Source organism: Eublepharis macularius, chromosome 8, assembly GCF_028583425.1.
Source record: "Eublepharis macularius isolate TG4126 chromosome 8, MPM_Emac_v1.0, whole genome shotgun sequence".
NCBI lineage: Eukaryota > Metazoa > Chordata > Lepidosauria > Squamata > Eublepharidae > Eublepharis > Eublepharis macularius.
Window position 1 is genome coordinate 139,865,857 of NC_072797.1, and position 22,167 is coordinate 139,888,023.

The window sequence follows — 22,167 nt, forward strand, 5'->3', positions numbered from 1 at the left end:
TTTGAAGGGAACGCAGAGAGGCTGTTTCGAGTTTCATCTCAAGAGACAGTCCAGAATGCAGTTGTTTCTCTGCGAGGGCTAAATTTAGCCAGGCTCAACCTTCAAACTGCTTTCTGGACGGCCCGACCTTTGTTCTCCTTCTCGTTCTGTGTTGCACAGCCTGAAAGGACAGAAATAGCCCCCCCGTCACATTCCATGTCCGGAGCTATGAGTATGCGATCTCACTTACGGGCCTCTTCTCAACTAGTTTCTGAAGAGATGTTTTTCTTCTTTTTCTCATAAGTATGGCTTGTGTTGTCACTCTTTCACTTCCAGTCCTCCAAACTCCAATTAACTCTTTAAAAAACTTGTTTAAACTATAAAGAAAATAAATATATTTGGTCTTCTCACAGGAAATATCCAAAATGGTGTTGAGAATTACCTCAGTGGTGATAATTCATACCTCGACTCATTTTTTACAGTAAAGGTTGGGTGGCTCGCTGATGTTTCAAATGTAGAGCATGTGTTTTAATTTATAAATTTCATTAAAAGGGCATTGAGATGAATTAGATGGGGGGGGGGGGAAACAGAAACACTTCCCCTCCGAGGTAATGGGGGGAGCTACATGACCCTGACATGAGGGAATAACTTTCCAGTGCGATGGCAACGGTATGTTGATGTGGTAATTAAGAAGGCCTCTTTACTATTCGTATTTTACCTCATACATCTAAGAAGTTTTGAATTGAAGAAAACTATGTATGTGTAAAGAAAGGGTTTCCTGTGAGAACCCAGAGGGATTAATTGTGGCAATCATGTAAGCATCTCTATATAGTTGTGTCCTTATTTTATGAACAATAAACATGCTTTCACAGGGCTTTTTTTCTGGGAAAAGAGGTGGTAGAACTCAGTGGGTTGCCCTCGGAGAAAATGGTCACATGGCCGGTGGCCCCGCCCCCTGATCTCCATACAGAGGGGAGTTGAGATTGCCCTGTGTGCCCCTGTCTGGAGATCAGGGGGCGGGGCCACCGGCCATGTGACCATTTTCAAGAAGTGCCGGAACTCAGTTCCCCCATGTTCCAGCTGAAAAAAAAGCCCTGCTTCTTTCATTTTTTTGACATGTTATCAGAGCCATTATCCACTGTAGCTTTCTGGCTTTGTTTTCTTAAACTTTGCCTTAATTGAGGGCTGTTTTTCCCCAGTATTCCGTGAGTGCTTTGTGCAAGCATAGAAGGGCTATCGCTCCTCAAATTATTAAATCATTTTTGATACAGTTAAATAAGAGCCAAGTATATGTCAGAACATTTGCATTACCTGGCTGGAGTATTAGAGGGCGGGAGCGAACATGCTTCCTATTATGCGCTTGAGCATCATGCAGACTGCACATTTCCCCCATATATCCCTTGATTGCGTTGGGCTGGAAGCCTTTAAGTAAAGAACTGAAAGTGCAAAATTTAGCTACAGAGTTCAAAATATCACTGAAGGTGCTGGGGCCCTATGGCTGCGCCCCTCTGGCATTTCCCTTGCCCGTGCTGCTGCGGAGAGGGATGTACTTGAAAGTGGTTGTGATAGAAATCACTAACTGATAATGGAAGAATGGCTGAGAGGCTACAGAGGAGGGATTCTACAGATGCAATAGGGGAAAAAGTCAAAAGCGCATTCTTCAGCCATAGAGCAAGCCCAGCTTCCTCCATGCTTTGCATCTGAAGCAACAGATGTACATACCAGTAAATCCAGAGCTGGCCCCCGTTGCCTGGCTTCTTCCAATTAGCTGTCCGCCTTTCTTTAAAAATATTTTTTAAAGCACTACATGATATTTGTGTGTTTATCAGTTTGTCCGTTCATTTGTCACCTTAGTAATGAAAAAGGGAGAAATTGCAAATAGAGGGGGCAGCGACAGTTTGCTTGGTGACATCATGGAAGACCTGACAATCATTAGCATGGACAAATAGCTTCTACTTCCGCCTCACAGAACCAATATTTTTCAGAGCTTGGTCCCAGAAGAAAAAAGTACGTTGAGATAAAACACAGTGAGGGTCCTTCTAAATCTGTCTGTGATCCCATTCGTCACCAGCAAGGCTTTTATCTAGAGAACTGCATTTGATTCCCCACTCCTCTGCTTGAGGCCAGCCGGGTGACCTTGGCTCTGTCACAGCTCCTCCAGAGCTCTCTCAGCCCCACCCACCTCACAGGGTGATTGTTGTGGAGATAATAATAACACACTTTGTAAACCGCTCTGAGTGGGCATTGTCCTGAAGGGTGGGATACAAATTGAATGTTGTTGGTTTTTTTAAAATATTTTTTTTATTTTTAATTACTAACCTCAAAGACTGCAAAAGGGAAAAAGTGAACAGGGGAAAAGGGAAGAAACAACATATAAAAAACACACACTACATCTACAAGTATTGTATTCCCTTCATAATACAATTATTTAAAGTTAAACTTTCTAATATCTTATTAGATTGGTAGATCTTATAAAATACGAACTACAGTCAGGATCAGGTCTTCTCCCCCCCCCCCCCCGTGTCTCAGTCGCAGCTCTCTCTGAACAGCTACAGTGGCTGTGCTCACTCCCTCCTCCCCATTCCCCCCTTCAGATTCTAAATCCTCTCCTTGCTGGAACTCTTGATGATTAAACACAAAGTCCCTCAGCTGTACTTCCGATGTTATCTTGTAGGCTTGGTCTTTATAACTGAACCAGATGCCTTCCGGAAATAACCATTTGTATTTTATTTCACGCTTCCTCAGAAGAGCTGCAAAGCTTTTATATTTGAATCTTCTTTTCTGAGCTAAAAATGGAACGTCCTTCAATATCTTAACCTTGTTACCCAGAAAGTCCAAGTCCACATTGTACGAATTATATAAGATGGTGTCCCGAGTCTTCTTAGATGAAAAAATCGATAATAATCTCGCGAGGTAGCTGCCGCTTCGTTGCATATTTTGAAGATGTCCGATGGACTTCCAGAATGTCGCTTTTTAACTCTTCTTTAGTTGCCTTTGCGGATGACGCCAAAAGTTCCAACACCAAATCCTTTAAGTTTTCACTTTCCTCCTCCTTCACATTCTGAAGGCGCAATACCATCTGAGCACGATCCACTTGTAGCCCTATCAATTGATTCTCCAAAAGCTTTACTTCTTTGTTTGTTGCTTTCATAAGTACTGCATTTTCCCGAGCAGACTGCTCTGCCCCAGACGCTACGTCTTTAATGGTTTTCACTTTGTTCTCAACTGAGCCAACCCTTTGACCGTTTTCATTTAACATCAACAAAGGGCTTCATAGCTTCAACAACCGACCGTTTAACCACCTCTTCAAGAGACTCTCCTTTCCCCTGCAAAGCAGCCGAAACAGATTTGCCCACAACAGGGCTCTGCTTTTTCGTCGCCATCTTAGGTGGGGGGGGGGAGTCTGCCAACTAAGTTCCAAAACTTAACGAAGGGGAAGATATCCGAACCTTCTTAGCTTCAACTCCTACCAATCCTTTGCATACGCTTGAAATAACAGAAGGGATTCGCGTACTTACAGGTTTTCACCTTAAATTTGCTTATTGCCATTCTCCATGGCCCGGCAGCATGCGATGTGCTGCGCAAGTCTGCTGGCCTCCGTAGGAGCAGACGGGCAATTTACCCCCTGCATCGACTTCAGGGGGCTCTTCCCGCAGCGCTCCGGACCCTGACCCCTCACTGGGAGTCCTGGGGGTTAACCCTCTCAGGTCAACCGCCCGGACCTGCAGAGAGGAGTGTCCGACATGGCCGGGAAACCGAAACCGAATCACAAATTGAATGTTGTTGTTGTTGTTATTCTCCACTCCTCCACTGGAAGCCGGCTGGGTGACCTTGGGTCTGTCACAGCTCTTCCAGAGCTCTCTCAGCCCCACCCACCTCACAGGGTGATTGTTGTGGAGATAATAATAACGCACTTTGTAAACCGCTCTGAGTGGGCGTTAAGTTGTCCTGAAGGGTGGTATAGAAATCGAATGTTGTTATTGTTATTTGTCATAGGTGGCACCCAGGGGGCAACGCCCACGAATGTCTGTAGCATTAAACAAGACAACACCTACTATTCCAGGGGCTTAACAGCAATCCCCAGGCACACAATGGCATTATTGACTGATGTCTTTTAGGCCCATTAATTTCCACCTTACAATCCAGCCGTTAAGAAGCTGACTCAGGGAGCAGAAGGCAGGAGAAGGAAGAAACAGTGAGGCTGTGACCCCTGCCCCTTTTCTTCCCTGCTAAAACCAAAGCTGTCCACACCCTATCCCAGGCAGAAAATATTGTAGGAAGTTGATCTTCTCATCTAAGACCACCTACAGCCTTGTGTAGAGGAAGGTGTATGTCTGGTTCTATCCCTCCCTCTCATGAACTCACAAAGCTGCGTTATATGTAGTTGTTTGATGAAGAGCCACCAAGACCAATACTGCCTCCTCAGACTAGTTAGACTATATACTCTCAAGGGTCTCAGGTAGAGGTCTCACATCACCTCCTACCTGATCCTTCAACTGGAGAAGTCGGGGGATTGAACCTGGGACCTTCAGCACGCCAAGCAGATGCTCTACCACTGACTTGCAGCCCCTCACATGCCTGGTTTTATTCATCTCTACCTTAGGGTTGCCAGGTCCAGGTTGGGAAATTCCTGGAGCTTTTGGGGGTGGAGCTTGGAAAGAGTGGAGTTTGGGGAGGGGAGGTGCCTCAATGGAGTATAATGCCATAGAGTCTACCCACCAAAGTAGCCATTTTCTCCAGGGGAACTGATCTCTGTGGCCTGGAGATCAGCTGTAATTCTGGGAGATCTCCAGCCACCACTTGGAGGCTGGCAACCCTACCCTACCTCCTAAAAAATTCTGGTCTGCTCCAGATCAAATGAGTCATGCTTGAATCCCATTGAGCGCCAATACACATGCTTCATCCAATGATAACAGCTTCTTGCAACAGACTTAGAGCCAAGCTACAAGTGATGAATGACACTTGCCTGGCAAGTGAACAGATTCACGTGTATTCCTCCCTGTTCACTTGCCCTCCACTTGTGCTGATCACTATGTGATCAACTGGAGTGCAAGTGAATGGCAAGTGAACAGGGAGGAATACACGTGAATCTGTTCACTTGCCAGGCAAGTGTCATTCGTCACTTGTAGCTCGACCCTTAGAGACCTACTGATTTTTGTGCATGTTTCATTTGCTTACTGAGGGGCTCCTAGGAATAAACACCTAGGAAAGAAAACAAAGCACTTCAGTTCCTAATTAGCAATAATTGCTGGCCTGCCAGAATGTTGCTGATACCGCTTTTTTGTGTTTCCAGGGAAAGCATGGATCCCCAAGCAAAAAGCTATCGATCCTGTTTTGGAGAGTGTGACCCTGGAACCAGAACTGGAGGAGGCGTTAGCGAATGCTTCTGACGCAGAGCTTTGCGACATTGCTGGTAAAACGCAAGACTGTGCGCATTGACTGGATTTGTTTTGTTTTGTTTTTGATGAGGATCATAAGTCCACAGGCTTTCTGGTGCCATCCTAGGCAGAGTTATTCCTGTCTAAGCCCATTGCAATCAATGGAGTTACTTTACGTAAGATTGCAGTGCAGTCCATCCTTCTAAGCCCATTGACATCAATGGACTTAAAAGTGTGCAACTGTGTAGGGTTGCACTGTCCTTTGCCCTTATGCAAGTTTTAATGAAAACGTGTGGCTGAAAGGGTTGGGGTAGGGTTATCGATCTCCAAGTGGGGCCCGGAGTTCTCCTGGAATTACAACAGATCCCCAGACTACAAAGATAAGTTTCCCTGGAGAAAAGAGCAGCTTTGGAAGGTAAAATTATACGGTCTTCCATAGAGTCTAGGAGAAACGTAAGTCCTAGTGTGACATCACGTCCCTGCTGAGCTCCCCCTTTCCCAAAACTCAGCCCTTCCCAAGAACCATCCCCATTTCTCCAAGAATTTCCCAAGCCAGAGTTGGCTGCCCTAGTGGGGGGCATACTCCTGCAACCGCTTTTCAGACCCTCGACTGTGGTAGCCATTGGGCGAAAACTGACCAGATGCTTGCGGAACAAGAAAGCGGATTGGAAAGCGTCCCCCCTTTTTTCCCAGTCCTAATACATCTTGACGTTAACTCCCACGACACTGTTTTTTTAACTAATCTCGTCTCTTCCTTTGTTCACCCTCCTTGACTGAAGCTTCCCCTCCTGCTTCAACTCTGTTTGTTTTTTTGCAGCCTGCTGTGTGTTCCTCTCATGTTTCCCTGACATCATCCATCTCTTTAGGAATCGCAGCGGGAATGTAAGAGACCTGTGCTAGTGACCTCTTTAGTGGCACGATCCTGATGCATCAGGCCTGCTGGTCTGCCCTCTCCAAAATCATTTTCCCACTTTGCCATTCCTTATTCCGCAAGAGTTCTGCATTTTAAAAAAAAGTGTTGTCTGAATTGCAGTTTGGGGGATTGCAGGCCTGAATGCTGCTTGCTGACCTGGTGATAGACTTGACTCATCGGATGCAGCTTGGCTGGGAAGGGCTCCATTTCAAGCATGCTTTCTGTACGCCAGTAATTGCTGCGGTGTGCCAGGGCAGAGCAGCGTGCTGAGAGAAACAAGCAAATGAAATAATTAAAGGATGCTTTGAGCCGAGAATATCCACCCCGGACAGTTGCTTGCCGCTTCTGCGCATGCTTTGCTGTTCTGGCCTTGTTCTTCCCCATCAGCCTCTGTAGAATGAGTTGGATAATTCCGCTGCAATTCAGGTATGGTTGAATGATCTAGTCATTCCCAGTGCCGAGGCAACAGCATTGCCCATCCTCACAAGGCATTTCCTGTTGTGCTTCCACGTGAATTACACCTCAGGGCTATGGGGGACATTTGTTAGCTGCTGTAGCAAAGTTGAACAGTTAGGCAAGTGTGGAATCAAGTGTGTTGAAACACTCTCCAAGGCAGTATATTGCAACAGATAGAACTTACTGATGCACATTCACTTGTATTCTTGTAGGAGCAGAAGAAAACATAGAAAACAAATATAAATAATACAGTTCCCTGTTACAAGTGCCCAAATATTCTGGCTGCATGTGAGTGAGATGATGAGAGTATGCCTTTTGCAGGCTTGCTTGGGAGAGTTTTGCAGAAAGCCTCTTGCTTCTTGCAAGACCAGCAGGAGAGAGAGAAGAACAAAGGGTACAGAATGAGGAGGAGGAGTCAGAAGCTTCCAGATCAGATGAAGGCATCACATAAATACACAGTATGCTTCTAATATAACGGGAAAATCAGTGCCCCCAGTGTCCAGACATACCGAATCACCTCTATTTCTACAAGGACCTTTCGGTTAAGAGGTAAATCCAGAACAGTGATTTGTGCAGGAATAATGGACAGGCTTCTTGGAGGGTAGGTAATTGTAACTCATCCTATAAAAGTGAACCTTGGCGTGAAATATTCCTCCAGTTCTAATGTGCTTCAGTGACTGGAAGTTCAGGAAACTCTGCACTACCCCATTACATTTGCTGGTAAACAAGCTACTGTTGTTCTGGAGTTATGAAAAAAGCTGCACAGGGAAGAGCTGTTCTGGAACTCTTTGAAATTTGCACCCAAGTCACCTTGTCTAGAACTGGTTTTTTCCCTAAGCTCTCTTCATCTTTCTGTATGCCTAGAACTAGTTTTTAAAATGTTTGCCTGGGCATTGTTGGAAGTATAGTTTGAGTTTTTTGCTGAAAAGTTCAGAATAGCGGAGAAGACCAGTCACTGTCTTTCCGTTTCCCCTGAGACAATTTACTTACCACTGTCCATTTCCTTTTGTGATGCATAACTGCAGGAGAGTGCAAGAAACATTTTAGCCCACACTTTCTGTGCGCCACTGGCATGGTCTAAGAGCAAAACGTTCTTCAGAGTCCTCTATAATGCTCAACAAAAGGCACCAAGGTACCAGAGCAGATCAGCTGATATGGAAAAGATCTCCTTAGGACAGTGTGTTGAAAACCAAACCTTAGTTCTAGAGATTGATGTCATGATAACCATCAATATTAATTTGCTGAAGAGGGTTTTTTTAATGTATACACTTGCTAAATGCTCAAAATTTAAAGTGAACGTTGGCTCCTCTGTGGCTGAACATCTGGCCTGTGAGTTTTTTTGCGGCTTCTTCTGTTATGTGTTGTGATCTGACTGAAGTTCTCCATGGCAGGGTCTGCATAAATTTTTAAAAAGTAAAATTCCCCAGCACAAGTTCTTCAGGCATCCCTGGCTTGCATCTCGAACACACTGTGGTCAAAAGATGAGTACAGTTCATACTTTATGTAGCCGAACTGGCTAGCGTGTACATGCAGCTCCCTCTAATGTCTTACCCAAGAGGAGAGGGGAATATAACTGTGGTTCTCAAACTCTTGGTTGTAACCAAAAATTGGGTCACAGATGTCTTACAGGTACATTGTAAGTCTTAGAGCCAAGCTACAAGTGATGCCTGACGCAGGTTGGACACTTGTCAGCTTACCTCAAGTTTTGATGGGAAATGTAGGCATCCTGGTCTTACAGCTTGGCTCTCCATTTAATTGAAGTTTACAGAACCCCTGCCCCACACCCAGTTGAGGGGAAGGGGGGCACCCGGCAAGAGCCTGATGCCTGCACTCCCCTCCCGACCACATGTTCTCCCTCCCATAGACTGCTGCTCTGTAAACTTCAATTAAATGGAGACCGAAGCTGCGAGACCAGGATGCCTACATTTCCCATCAAAACTTGAGGGAAGCTGACAAGTTTCCAACCTGTGTCAGGCGTCACTTGTAGTTTGGCTCTTAGACTCCTAACCTGGGAGAGGAGTGATGTGGTCCCCACCCCACCCCGCCACCTTGTAGCAGCAGGAAAAGATAAAGAGAGGGGGGAGCCGCATTCTCTCCCTTCCTTTGCCCTACAGCCCCGTTCATTCCCAGTGCTTCCACTTTCTCCCAGTAGTTTGCCAGACAATGGAAAGTAGCCTATATCCATTAGCTTCCCAGCCTGTAATACTGGCAGCCTGAAGGGCAGATCCCAGAAGGTAGAATAAGTTTACAAGTGGATTCCACTTCAAAAAGTGTGAAAACCTGAGTTGCCAATCAGTTGAAGTAAAAAATTTCCCACAGGATCTTATAGACAATGGCGTGCATTCAACCTTCCACAGAGTGGTGGGACTTTCCTACTACAACCCACCCCCCAGAATGTTGTTTGGGATGGGGGTGTCATGTCAAGCAGTCGAAAACAGCACAAGCGAGCAGGAGGGAAGATTTGCTGGAAATTGCCGGTCTGCCTCTTCCATGAATGGAAATGCTGTTCCATCGAAGGAAGGGCCTGAGTCGTTGGGTACAGGCCAACAAACTTACCAAGAGGTTTCCATGTGTCCAGTGGTAGGCTGCCCCATCAAATCCACAGTGGATTCCTTGAGAACAGGAAAGCGGGCCAGGTCTTATCACATGCTCTGCATTGAGTCCCGTCCAACTCATTAGGCCTCCCTTCCGCCTTGCATCTCTGTCTCGGAAATGTGAACAAAATACTCTAAATGATTGCTGAGTCTTTGGGTTTTAGGCCTTCTCCGCACTGTTGTGTGCCTTGGCTTGGTTCTCTCTTTCCCAAGAAAGGGAGTATCAAAAGCTTCCTCAGCTTTTGTTTTGTTTTTTTCCCCCTCCTCTCTCTTGTAGCTATTCTTGGCATGCATACCCTGATGAGTAACCAGCAATACTATCAGGCGCTCGGAACCACGACAATCGTCAACAAAGAAGGCCTAGACAGTAAGTAAAGTTTGAGGCCTCCTGAAATTTCAGAGAACTGAGCTGAAAAGAGGCTGTATTTTGAGTTTGTCCCACCCCTTCCTGCAATTTATTTTCTATCATTTGTTTACATTTTCCACAAGGGCTGTCTTTTTACAGATGTTTTATAAAGTTTTCTTAATTTTTTTAAAATTTAAAAACATTCCCTCTCAAGCAGCGTTTGATCTAATCTAGGGTTGCTAGCTGCCACCAGGCTCAATGGCTCATGGAGAAAAGGGGGTGAGGGGTTTACTGGATTGCAGCAGGCTCTTCTGGGCGATGCTGTGACATTGCTGACGACACAGCAACATCATTTCCTTTATATCTGGAAGTGATATCATCACATCCCTAGGTGAAACTCTGATATTTGTAGGCTTGCCAACCACCTCCCACCAGGGGCAGGGGAATTCCCGCCCCAATCTGCCACCCCTGGCCCCACTCCCCTGGCTGGAGGGGGGAAAGCACAAGGGGGTGGGGGAAGCACTTATGCATGCTCTCCTGTCCAGCTAAAGTCGCTTCGGTGCACCTGGTATTTCGTCCCTTGTGCTGGGAATTTCATTTTCATTGTCCAGCACAAGGGAAGAAATGCCAGGTGCATGGAAGCCAGTTCAGTGGGACAGGGGAGCGCACACGCAAAGCACACACATGGGAGTTAAACGGGGTTGCCAGGTCCCTGGGGAGCAAAAGCGGGGAACGGGGGATGAGGGGAGTTGTGTGGGGGGGTCAATTACTTCATATGTAGCACACTCGCACTCCGGAGTACCCCAGGCCACACCAGAATTGACATCTTTTGTGGTATGACGCAGAAGTAATTATTTGTGCACTCCCGCTTTGGTTCCTGGGACCCCTGGCAACCCTAGATATTTGGGCAAAAACCGTAGAGGTTTTGCCCAGATATCAGGGCAGTCTCAGTGTGATGGCGTCATCATGACTGGAAATGACATCATTGCATTGCCAGAGCGCTTGTGCATTAGTGCAAGTGAAGGTAAGAACCCTCCCACTGCCCGCTGTCTCCCCTTGCCCCCAGCTGGTTGTCAAGGGCAGCCTGGCACCTTGAGCTAATCTGTTATACTCCAAAGGAAAACTTGACATACAGAACTGAGACAAGCAAGCTCAAAAGACTGGTGAGCTTCAGTTGCCTGCAGGGCTTTTAGTTTAGGAAAAGAGGTGGTGGAACTCAGTGGGTGGCCAGCACAGGGGGCAACTCTTGGCGGGAGGCGGTGCCCCTGGTACCACATGTGCACGAGCAAAGTACGCACCCGCTCCAAGGATCAATGGCATCACTTTGGGTCAGCTGGGACAAGGGGGGAGTTTTTAAAAGTTTAAATCACCCTCAGCGAAAATGGTCACATGGCTGGTGGCCCCGCCCCCTGATCTCCAGACAGAGGGGAGTTTAGATTGCCCTCTGTGCCACTCCAGCATAGGGCCGGGGCAGAGGGGGTAGCCTGCCCCCCATGCCGCCAAAGAGGGGGTGCTGGGAGCGGCTGCCAGCCCCTGGGAGCGCGCCACAGCTTCCCGCACAGGAGGCTGAGCGCAAGGTTGGGAGGCCCTTACCAGCCCCACTGATGGGGCAGCTGGCTTGCCGCACGTGCAGGACCTCCCAGCCCTGCGCTCAGCCACCCGCGTGGGAAGCCAGATGCCCCATTGGCAGTGCATGCTCTTGCCGCTGCCACCGCTGCCAGCTCCACGGTGCTCCGTGCGCTGGGGCGGCCGGGTTGCCGCATTGGCGGCACAGGGCAGCGGGGCAGGCGAACTGCGTGGAGGGCCTCCTAGCTCTGCGTTCAGCCGCCTGCATGGCAAGCCGGCCACCCCAGTGCACAGAGCACAGCAGAGCTGGCGGCGGTGGCGAGGGCGTGCGCTGGGGCAGCTGGCTTGCTGTGCGGGCGGCTGAGTGCAGGGCTAGGAGGCCCTCTGCGTGCGGCAAGCCAGCCAGCCGCCCCAGCACACACCCGTGCCGCTACCCCCAGCTCCGCAGCGCACCAGGCGCTGGAGCAGCCAGCTTGCTGCGCAGGTGGCATGCCTCCCGCCCTACGTGATGATGTCATGAAAGTGATGTCATTGTGCAGTGCTGGGAGTGCGCATGCACAAACCCAGGCAGGATTGCACCAGGTGCCTGCACCATAGATCCAGCCCTGCTCCAGTGGCACGGAGTGCGATTTAAACTCCCCTCTGTCTTGAGATCAGGGGGCGGGACCACCAGCCATGTGACCATTTTCAAGAAGTTCCGGAACTACGTTCCATCGCGTTCCAGCTGAAAAAAAGCCCTGGTTGCCTGCATTCGTTTTCTTTTATTTGCAACATTTCGCCCCAGTCTGAAGCCCTTTACTCTTATTCAGGTTCTGAACCCCCTCTTTGTATTAAGGATGCCATCCTCCATGTGGGCCTGGAGATCTCCCAGAGTTACAACCAATAGCCAGAGTGCAGATCAGTCTTGGAAGAAAATAGCCACTTTCAAGGTTGGACTCTGTGGCATTAGGCCGTGTTGAGGTCCCTCCCTTCTCCAAACCCTGCTGTCCCCAGCATCCACACCCAACTCTCCAGGAATCTCCCAAGTTGGAGTTGGCAACTCTGTTTGCATATTATGCAAACTGTTTCCTTAATTATACAACTCAAGCATATTAATTGATTGTGTTATCTAACAAATAATCTGCATCTATTCCTGTTAACTCCAACACAAAAAAATGGAGAAGGATCTTAGAAAATCTCTCTCCTTAGCTCATGCTGGGATTTTTTCTGGCTCTCCTTTGAGGCATCAGCAGTATTTGTTTAGGTAAAGCCAGATCTATCCAGATCTACACAACCCCTCAAGATTTTACTCATGACATGTAGGTTCCCAATCTTGAAATGGGGACTGGAGTTCTCCCAGAACTTCATTTGTAGTCCTCCTTTCTTATTGAGACATTACAGTGAAGAACAATGCAGTAAGAACAATATAAAACGCAACCAACAGTAAATAAAACTGGATTACAAAATTCGAGAACAATGTACAGTACAATACATACAATATAATAGTATAATGCAGCTGAACTCAGTTGCAAAATTGGAACACAGTGCGATAGAAACAATATAATCACCAATAATTTGATTTGTTATTACGATAAATTTTCTTTAAAATGCTAGTGTGAAGATATTTATAATAGTTTTCCTTATGCATTGGGGGAGTTGTTTTCCAAAAAGAGTTTTCTGCATTTTGCCAAAAGCAGAATTTTTAAGTGTTTGTGTTATGGGTTTGCCTACACTGTTAACTACCTGTATTTCATGTGTTGAGCAGCAACTAACCTGCTTTTTATATAGGACTGCAAGGTATGAAGAACTTCAGGGCTCGTATGGGGAGCCCTGGTGGTTTCCTTACTCACTACAGGCTGGATCCTGGTGAAATTTTCCACTATGGAAGACACTTGGTCAGCAGAACCGAACTTTCTTCCGTCCCTCTCCAGCTTATTGATCTCCCTGAAATGCTGTTCCTGGGGAACAGAAGTCCCTCAGGAATGGCATGAGAAGTCAACCAGAGCCGTCTTCACACGTCTTAGCTGCTGCGCAAAATCGCACAAAACTCCCAGAACGATGGTGTCTTCCTGGCGCGATTTCCTGTCGCGCTACAAATCGGAGTCATGATGGGAAATTGCGCCAGTAAGACGCTGTCGTTCTGGGAGTTTTGCACGATTTTGCATGGCCGGTAAGACGTGAAAACGGCCAAGGAATCTGTTGTAGGAAGGGGAAATTGACAGAGATTACACATCTCCTTCCTTTAGTGGAAACTTCAATCTGGATCCAACCAATACCATAAGGATGACTGGCCAGAGGAAAGGGGACTACAGATTCTTACCTGCATCGTGTTACTCTTTTCTTGCAGGTATAATTAAGCCTACACAATATAAACCAGTTCCAGATGAACCAAATTCAACTGACGTAGAAGAAACCTTAGAAAGAGTGAAAAACAATGATCCGGACCTTGAGGAAGTCAATCTCAATAATATTAAGGTATGGACTCCTTTCTTGGTGAGTATACATTAAATAACAAAGGGGGAATAAATTTGAGGCACAGTTCACTAGACCATTCTCCTCCCGAATTCCAGCAGAAATGAATGTGAGCTGTGTGAGAGCATTGCATTGGATCTTGTGCAGGAGAATGTCTGGTGGATAGGCCTGCCATTTGCCTGACCATGATAGATAAACCCCACCCTTGGCCCCAGTCCCTTACCTTCAGCTATCTGATGACTTAGAGGGGGGAAGATGAGGACAACATTGATGGCAATGCTCTAGGAATTTCCCGAATTTCTATGGTAAAGACCATAGATATTGTAGGGATTCCTAGAGCATCATCTAGAAGTGATATCACTTCTAGATGTAGGGCTAGATAATGTGACGTCACTCTAGGAATTCCTGTGATCTCTGTGGCATTTACAATAGAGACTGGGAAATTCCTTCAGTGTCACAGAAGATGTGACATCACATCCCTTGAAACTCCACCCTACCCAGGCTGCCTGAAAAATCTTCTGGCATTTGCCTCTGCAGGGCTGGCAACTCTACCTGTGGATCAGGCCCAGAGACTGTTCCTGGTCTACAAACATAGCAGAATATGTAGAATTCTGTGGTAGTGGAGTAGCTCAAACCATCTGCTACTAAAGAGAGAGCCTTTTCAGTGGTCTTTGGAACAACCTCCCTGCTATGGCCTACCTGGCGCCTAATCTGCCATTTTTTAGGCACCAGGTTATATCAGCCCTCTTTGCAGAAGCCTTTAAAGATCTCCTTTGTCATTCCAGGGGCCTGTTTTGATTAACGTGATGCTTTTGTAAATTGTTCTACATTGCTTTTATTGTTTCAAAGTTCTTATGTTATCCTACATTAATTTTAAGTTTGTCTATTTATTGCATTTATTGTATTATGTTTGTTGTAAACCACCCAGTGAGCTTTGGCTATGGGTGGTATAAAAATGAAATGAATAATAATAATAGTTTTTTTTAACTGGTCATGATCTCATTTTTTGATGCTTCTCCCACATAGTATGTAAATCTAGCTAGACGTCTCCTTGCTTTCTGCCACAATGTAAATGCTGTGTAGCTATTTATTATAGAATAATTACATTACTTTTGATGTTTTTTTTCCTTTATAACATTCTTGAAAGATATCTGATTGAGTAGATCACCTTGGAAACCCCAGTAGGTTAAGGCAGGAAGAATTTGAATTGTGCTGATTAGCGGATGCTAAAAAAGCTACTGACTGTCACTAAAAAAATCTCTGAAAATAATAGGAATAAAGGAGAGAACTACAGTTTTATCTCAGCAAACATGTTCCGAAACCTAATGGGAGCTCAAAAAGATGAAACAAAGGTGGTGTGTCTTGGCCTGTCTATAAAATGCAAGTTGCAGACATGTGGAGCCTCAGTTTGTACCAGGGCTGTACAAGGGGAGGGAGAGTGTTTAATCGTTCATCCCTACTAATCAAACCCAGCACTGCCATCCACCCGCCTCCACTATTAGCATTTCAGCATTTTAAAGGGAAAAAAGTACATCTCATTTAAAAATGCTAATAGCCAGGGCTTTTTTTCAGCCAGAACGTGGTGGGACAGAGTTCCAGAACCTCTTGTAAATGGTCACATGGCTGGTGGCCCCGCCCCCTGATCTCCAGACAGAGGGGAGTTGAGATTGACCTCCGCGCCGCTGAGCGGCGCGGAGGGCCATCTCAACTCCCCTCTGTCTGGAGATCAGGGGGCGGGGCCACTGGCCATGTGACCATTTTCTCCGAGGGAAACCCACTGAGTTCCACCACCTCTTTCCCCAGAAAAAAAAGGCCCTGCTAATAGCCATGCAGGGGCTCTGGTTCTGAATAATTAAAACGTCTCCTTTTCCTTCCCCCACTGGGCCCGAAGACAAATTGAGGCTGCACCAGCTTGCAATTTGCATTGTATAAACAGACCAAGGTGCAGTGGTGATCTTCATCTTTTCTGTTCAAGCCCTGAATGCAAAATGGTGTCAGGGAAATGCCTCCAAGGGACATTGTTGGGCGTTCCACCTCCCCCATCCCGGCTGGTTCACCCCTTATCCCCCCTCCACCTGCCATTTTTGGAGATTTGCCTCTCAGTTGAATTTTGAACCTGGAAGTAAGCTAGGCTGAGAGAAACAAACATGTAGAAACTACTCTTAGGGCCAAGCTAGAAGTGACACATTACACTTGAATGGCAAGCGAACAGACTCGCGTGTATTCCTCCCTGTTCACTTGCCCTCCACTTGATCACTACGTACAAGTGAACAGGGAGTGCAAGTGAACTGGGAGGAATACACGCGAGTCTGTTCGCTTGCCATTCAAGTGTAATTCGTCACGTGTAGCTTGGCCCTTAGATACGGTTTTTGCCTGGATAAATCAGCAGGAGGGGATGGCTTAAATAGTCCCTCTTAACCACTGGTTATCTTCTGCAAGGGCCCCACACAGTAAAAGAAAAGAAACAAGGTTGTGAAGGTATTCCTTGCTCAATCCAAGAGCACCAGCCCTACCAGCCCTTTGTGTTTCTCTTCAAAGGACATTCCCATTCCGACGTTAAAAGCCTATGCCGAAGCTCTGAAGAATAACACCTATGTGAAAAAGTTCAGCATCGTTGGAACCAGAAGCAATGATCCCGTTGCTTATGTAAGTGGGATAGATTACCCAGACTAATCTTCTCAGGGCGGCTTTTAGTGGATCTGTTTCCTTAAAGATGACCCTTCAGAGGAAGAGGTGGCAAACTGCAATTCTCGCATGAAGGATTCTTCTCTTGCCCACCTGGAAATGACTAGAAATGATACTTACAAGGTTCAACAGCCTCTTTATCCTTTGTAACTGCGCAAGGACTCGGCCCCTGCATCTGGCTTCCTCGTTTAAAGAACTAGATAATGAGTGATCAAACATAAACACCTCATGTTTATCTGCAATGGAATGTTAAAAGCAAAAGAGAAGCTGGGTCAGTCTGTTATAGCAAAACAAGACAAAAGCCCCGCGGCACCTTAAAGACTAACGTTGAAATAAATGTTGTTATTCAAAAACCAAAAGTCCAGTGGCATCTTAAAGTCAATGTTAGCCAATTGATGGAGCCATTATTTCAGCTACGCTTTAATTACCAGTGGTTCATATGGTAATTAGGCACATTGAGGGGACTTGTAAGTTGCCAGAGGACTTAATTTTTTGGACTCAAAACATCATCTTCCATAACAAGAGTGGCATTTTAAAAAATTTAAATATCTGTATGTGATCTCCTAGCTCTGCATTTTATGCCGGAGGTGCAAAACTCACTTTTTATGCATTACTCTTTTAGCTCCAGCTTGGCAAACAATTGTCAATCAGAGGAAACAGTTGGGAGAATGGCCTCCCTGCCGTTGCCAGCCTCTTTATGCGAGGATGGTGTGACTTATCTGATCACGCCACCTTTCTTGAAATGAAATCCTTCCCTCAAGTCATAGCAGGCTTATGGCGGGGGACCCCCCCCCCCGTGGGGTTTTCATGGCAAGAGACTAACAGAAGTAGTTTGCCATTGCCTGCCTCTGCAACCTGCCACGTGAGCCTGCTTAGCTTCTAAGCAGGGTCGGCCTTGGTTAGTAATTGGATGGGTGACTTACGGGGCCATAAAAGAGACAGGAGTTGACAGGAACCATGTGAATTGTTGAAAGTACAATGAGACCCTTTAGCAGTCCAAAATACCCTCTCCTGAAAGCCAAGTCCAATTGTTATTGGAGCAGCTTCCTTCAGTCTAAACACATTAGGGGTTTGACTGTTTATTTCTTTCTATTTAAGCTTTTGGTATGGTTGGAGCTGAACAGAGAAGGGGGAGTGGAAAGGAGCACAGGAAGGCCTGCGTGCCCTTAACACCTCTCGCCCACGGAGGGTGCAAGCAGGCAAAGTTCAGTTGGTTCAGATAAAAGGTTTGCAGTGTTTTGTACAGCTGAATTGTCATGTTGAGAATGCCGGTTCTGGGCAATATCAGAAGGTGCAAACTGGCATCTTGAGTTGGATCCATGTGGAAGTTGGCATCTGATGGAGCTGGCAGGGGATGGCTGTCTCCTGGGTTCGATCCTGCCTAAATTTTTCATAGACGGGATGTCCACAGAAGCATGGCCTGCCCCGTCCACTGCAGCCCTAAATGCCCCCTCAAGGGCTATTCCTGGGGAAGGAGATCTCCAGGTATAGCTTTGGAAGGTGTAGAAGGTCTGCCCCAGGAGGGAGAATTGGCAAAAATCTCCCCCCCCCCACACACACACATGCAGACATTTTTGGCAGGATCCAGCCTCATATGCCTCTGTTGAAACTCAAGGCATGTTGACTACACTTAACAAGGAAAACCATTTCCTAGTTTGTAACATTTACAGTGGGCCCAAAAGTAAACGAGAAGCCAGTTGTCTATTGTGTGTTCTGTGTGTGATTACGAATTGATTGGAAACCCATGCAATTGGATGGCTCTGCAGCAGACTTGCTGCTTTGTGTGTGCAGGGTGCCCGGTTCGACGCTGACCGTGCTCAGAGGGAGGGGAGGATGGCATCTCTGAGCATTTAGCCAGGGCTTATTGGTCCAGTTCTTGTGGTAACAGAGACACACTTTCTACATTAAAATTAGAGGCACACTTCATTCTTACACCCAGGGCTTTTTTTCTGGGAAAAGAGGTGGTGGAACTCAGGACCACACAATGATGTCACTTCGGGTCAGCTGAAACAAGGGGGGAATTTTTTAAAGTTTAAATCGCCCTTGGTGAAAATAGTCACATGGCTGGTGGCCCCGCCCCCTGATCTCCAGACAGAGGGGAGTTGAGATTGCCCTCCATGCAGTGGCCATGTGACCATGTTCAAGAGGTGCCGGAACTCCATTCCACCATGTTCCTGCTGAAAAAAAGCCCTGCTCACACCCCTAAAATACTTTCTTTTTACAGCAGGACAGTGTAAAAATTACTGTCATAGCCCGCCTTCTGTGTTTTTGAGTCACGATTCTGAATACACCTCTTGATTGGTGATTCTTGAAGAGATGCAACATGCAACCTCCTACGTGGGAATTATTAATTTCGTGTGGCATGCTAACAGTTTTCTTGTGGCACTCTAGCATGCTGCAGTGCACAGGCTGGGAATAATTATAGTTGCATGATTCTTGCTTCGAGTGCAAGAGGCCCCAAGTTCAACCTTGTTTTTTGTTTTTATGCAGCATATAATTGAAATGTTGTTAGCCCTTCTGTATTAAAAAAAAACCCTCCAAAGCATCTTAAGATCAATTAAGATGAAAACAGTATAATGCAAAATAAAACCTCGTTGTAAAACAGTATCAGCGATACATTAAAATTGGCAACAGAGCAAAAGAAAAATCAGTCACCTCCAGCGCAGATGAATAGTAAAGACTCTAATAACACGTACCTGAAAGACAGTAAAGTTGGGACATCCAGTTATCCCTTTGGGGGGCATTCCATAAACAAGGAACCACCACAGAAAAGGCCCCACCTACATTGCCACCCATCTAGTCTCCAAAGATCTGGGCATCTAGAGCACCACCTCCGAATCTGATCTTAAAGAATGGGCAAGCTCATATGTGAACTGGTTGTTTTTCAGATGGTCCTAAGCCATTTACAGATTTATTGGTGAACCTGAATACCTTCAGTTGTACCCTGAAACGCACTGGAAGCCAGTGCATGCTCTGGCCTGGAGTTCTCAGTGGGCCTGTTGGCATATCGAAGAAGGGTGAATGAGTTTGGGGCAATGGGTGAATCGGCGGCATGGAGGGTTTAGGCTGCTTCCTTGAGTAGTCTGAGAGTCTCTCTACACGAGACACCTTGGTGCGTGTTCGTCAAGTGTAGGGAGATGCAATGCTAAAAAGACAGAGCCAGCGGAGATTGCTCCTCAGAGGGCTTGTTAATTTCATCTTCTCCTGGAAGGCTCTGTCAATTTCACCTCTCCAGTCTAAAACTGTGTGGGATCGCAACCAGATGGGCAGCGAGGAATGGAAATGGGCTGGAGCTGCCTTCCAGAGCCAGGCTTGGACCTAGAGAGGTTATAACGGGCTGAAGTTTCCCTTCTGGCATTTCACAGCCCCTTCACACAGCTCCAGTGTCTAGCAAAGCCTTTGCTCTGCCGCCAGATCTGTCTTTTTAAATTACCCTTCCCAGCTAACACTGCATCTCCCGACACGTGTTCTTCACGTGTCAGATGTCTTGTGTAGAGAGACTCTTGACAGAGCCTGTGATAGAACGGTATCTTCTGTACCAGAGTGTGTTGTGTACTGCTCCACAGACAGAGTTTCAGGGCTCTAAGCCAAAGATGTGTCTGGGTCATGGCAAAGGCTGTTGGCTCTAAATATGACCTCCATGTTCATCTGCAGTATGGTTAAACTATCAGGGAACACACAACAGGGTTCATAGCAGCATTCTCAAGGCACTAGACTGGCTGGTGTGGGAGGGTGCAGGAACTAAAGACAATTCCAGCTGTGCTATTACAGAACTAATACAAAAGAGCTTTCCAGTTAGTGATTATTATATTATTACTGCTATTATTTTATTAAGAACAGCAATAAAGATACTCTGTCTATTCTTTTCGTTTCATGCTTCTCTTCTGATGAAAGGCACTAGCAGAAGTATTAAAAGTCAACAGTGCCTTGAAGAGCTTGAACGTGGAATCAAATTTCATCTCCGGATCAGGAATCCTGGCCATCATAGAAGCACTCCAGTTCAACAAGACACTGATTGAGCTGAAAATTGACAACCAGGTAACATAAAAAAATCCATTCTGGCTTTCTTGCATGCACAGAAGGGAAATACAAAGCAAAAAAAAGTATCCTTGCTTGTGTTTAAAAGAAAGCCACCGCTCTGTAAAATAAATGTTTTGTGGAAAGAATTTTGCACAGAAGCGAGTATCTTATTGGCCGTATGCTGTTACTCAGGGAAGAAATGAAGGAAATTCTTTGAGCAAAGGGAGGTGTAATGCAAAAGGCAAGCTCAGAGCTCATTCCTGGACTGGCTTTGTAACTAAGAGCAAACCAGCACATGCGACGGTGGACCATCGGTTCATTTTGCTCCTCTCCAACCCTACTTTGTGTGGCCCGCTGAATTTTCCCTAAGTGCTACAAGAACATTCAGTCATTTATCTTGTGCATTAGAAACCTAACAGACACTTTTCTTTCAGGAACTGTGACTTGGGAGATGATTTCTTGGTGATAATCGTAAAGCCATGTTGTGTTCATCAGCACCTGTTTTTCAGAGCCCCACCCTGAAAAGATACATTCATTTGGACTTAACGCAGGAAGAGTGTTTTGAGATCCGCTGCGCTGCTCTGGAAACATTGGGTGTGTCTTCCCCTTAAGGCCTCGTCCACCCAGTGCTGCTCTTTGAAGAGTGAAGTGCTGTGCCAGGAGGAAAGTGCCCCAACTCCTCGCTTCCTGCATGGAATTCAGACATGCTTCTGCAGGAGCAGCATAGACAGTGCAGAGCAGCAAAGCCCTTGGCTTACTTTGGTTACCAGCTGCAGCCAGCCTTCAAACTGGGATCCTTCCTGGAACTGGGCTGGCGCTTGGCTTCCTTAGACCACAGTATCACCTTTGCACATCCTTGACGCAGGTAGCTTCAGTGAGTTCTCCTGTAGCTCCAGCACCCAGCCATCCCTGGCATATTGGTTTGCTGCTTTCCCTCCACTCATTCGTTAGAAGTGCCTAGTTGCACATTATAAAGCCCTTGGGCCCATCTCTCTCTGCCAGAAGCACTTGCAGTCAAATGTGCTGCTGGAAAATCAGTTCCCCACTGTAGTAAAGAGTCCAGTAGCACCTTTAAGGCTAACCAACTTTATTGTAGCATAAGCTTTTGAGAACCACAGCTCTCTTCATCAGATGCAACTTTATTGTAGCATAAGCTTTCGAGAGCCGCAGCTCTCTTTGTCAGATGCAACCTGACGGTTGCATCTGACGAAGAGAGCTGCAGCTCTCGAAAACTTATGCTACAATAAAGTTGGTTAGTCTTAAAGGTGCTACTGGACTCTTTACTATTTTGCAACTACAGACTAACATGGCTAACCTCCCCTGGATCTAGTTCCCCACTGGAAACTCAATTCCACGTGCACAGGGGCCCAATTCATATCAGGACTCCACCACATAAGAGGGTGCTTACGCCTACCCCATTGGACTGTCTTCCCAGGGCGATGAGGCCTAGAGAAGGCCCAGTGTCAGTCCCTGGCAGGTAGATCCCTCAGGGCCAAGCTACAGGTGATGAATGACACTTGAACGGCAAGTGGATCGAGTGGAGAGCAAGTGGAGGACAAGTGAACAGGGTGGAATACACTTGCAATTCAGGTGTCATTCTTCACTTGTAGTTTGGCCCTCAGTCCCTCTCCAGTGAACTCACACACAAAAGGCTTTATTCAGGATTTTACAGTTCAGGTCTAAACTCCATCACAGAGCTTGGTAGAAGTGACAGTTCAAAACAACAGGTTCGTATTATACTTGAGTTTTCCCGTGTTCCAGCAACAGCTACGTTTTGGC

General features: G+C 46.5%; 1 protein-coding gene across 3 annotated transcripts in view; it reads left to right on the forward strand.

The window, feature by feature from the left end:
• The window catches only part of TMOD1 (tropomodulin 1), a 53,379-nt gene that overhangs the window by 17,784 nt on the left and 13,428 nt on the right, over positions 1-22,167 (forward strand). For all 3 annotated transcript variants that reach the window (XM_054986580.1, XM_054986583.1, XM_054986582.1), the window contains exons 4-8: positions 5,273-5,392; positions 9,598-9,687; positions 13,559-13,686; positions 16,222-16,329; positions 20,263-20,406. In XM_054986580.1, coding sequence (XP_054842555.1) covers positions 5,273-5,392; positions 9,598-9,687; positions 13,559-13,686; positions 16,222-16,329; positions 20,263-20,406 — 590 coding nt within the window. The remainder of the gene's footprint in view (positions 1-5,272; positions 5,393-9,597; positions 9,688-13,558; positions 13,687-16,221; positions 16,330-20,262; positions 20,407-22,167) is intronic.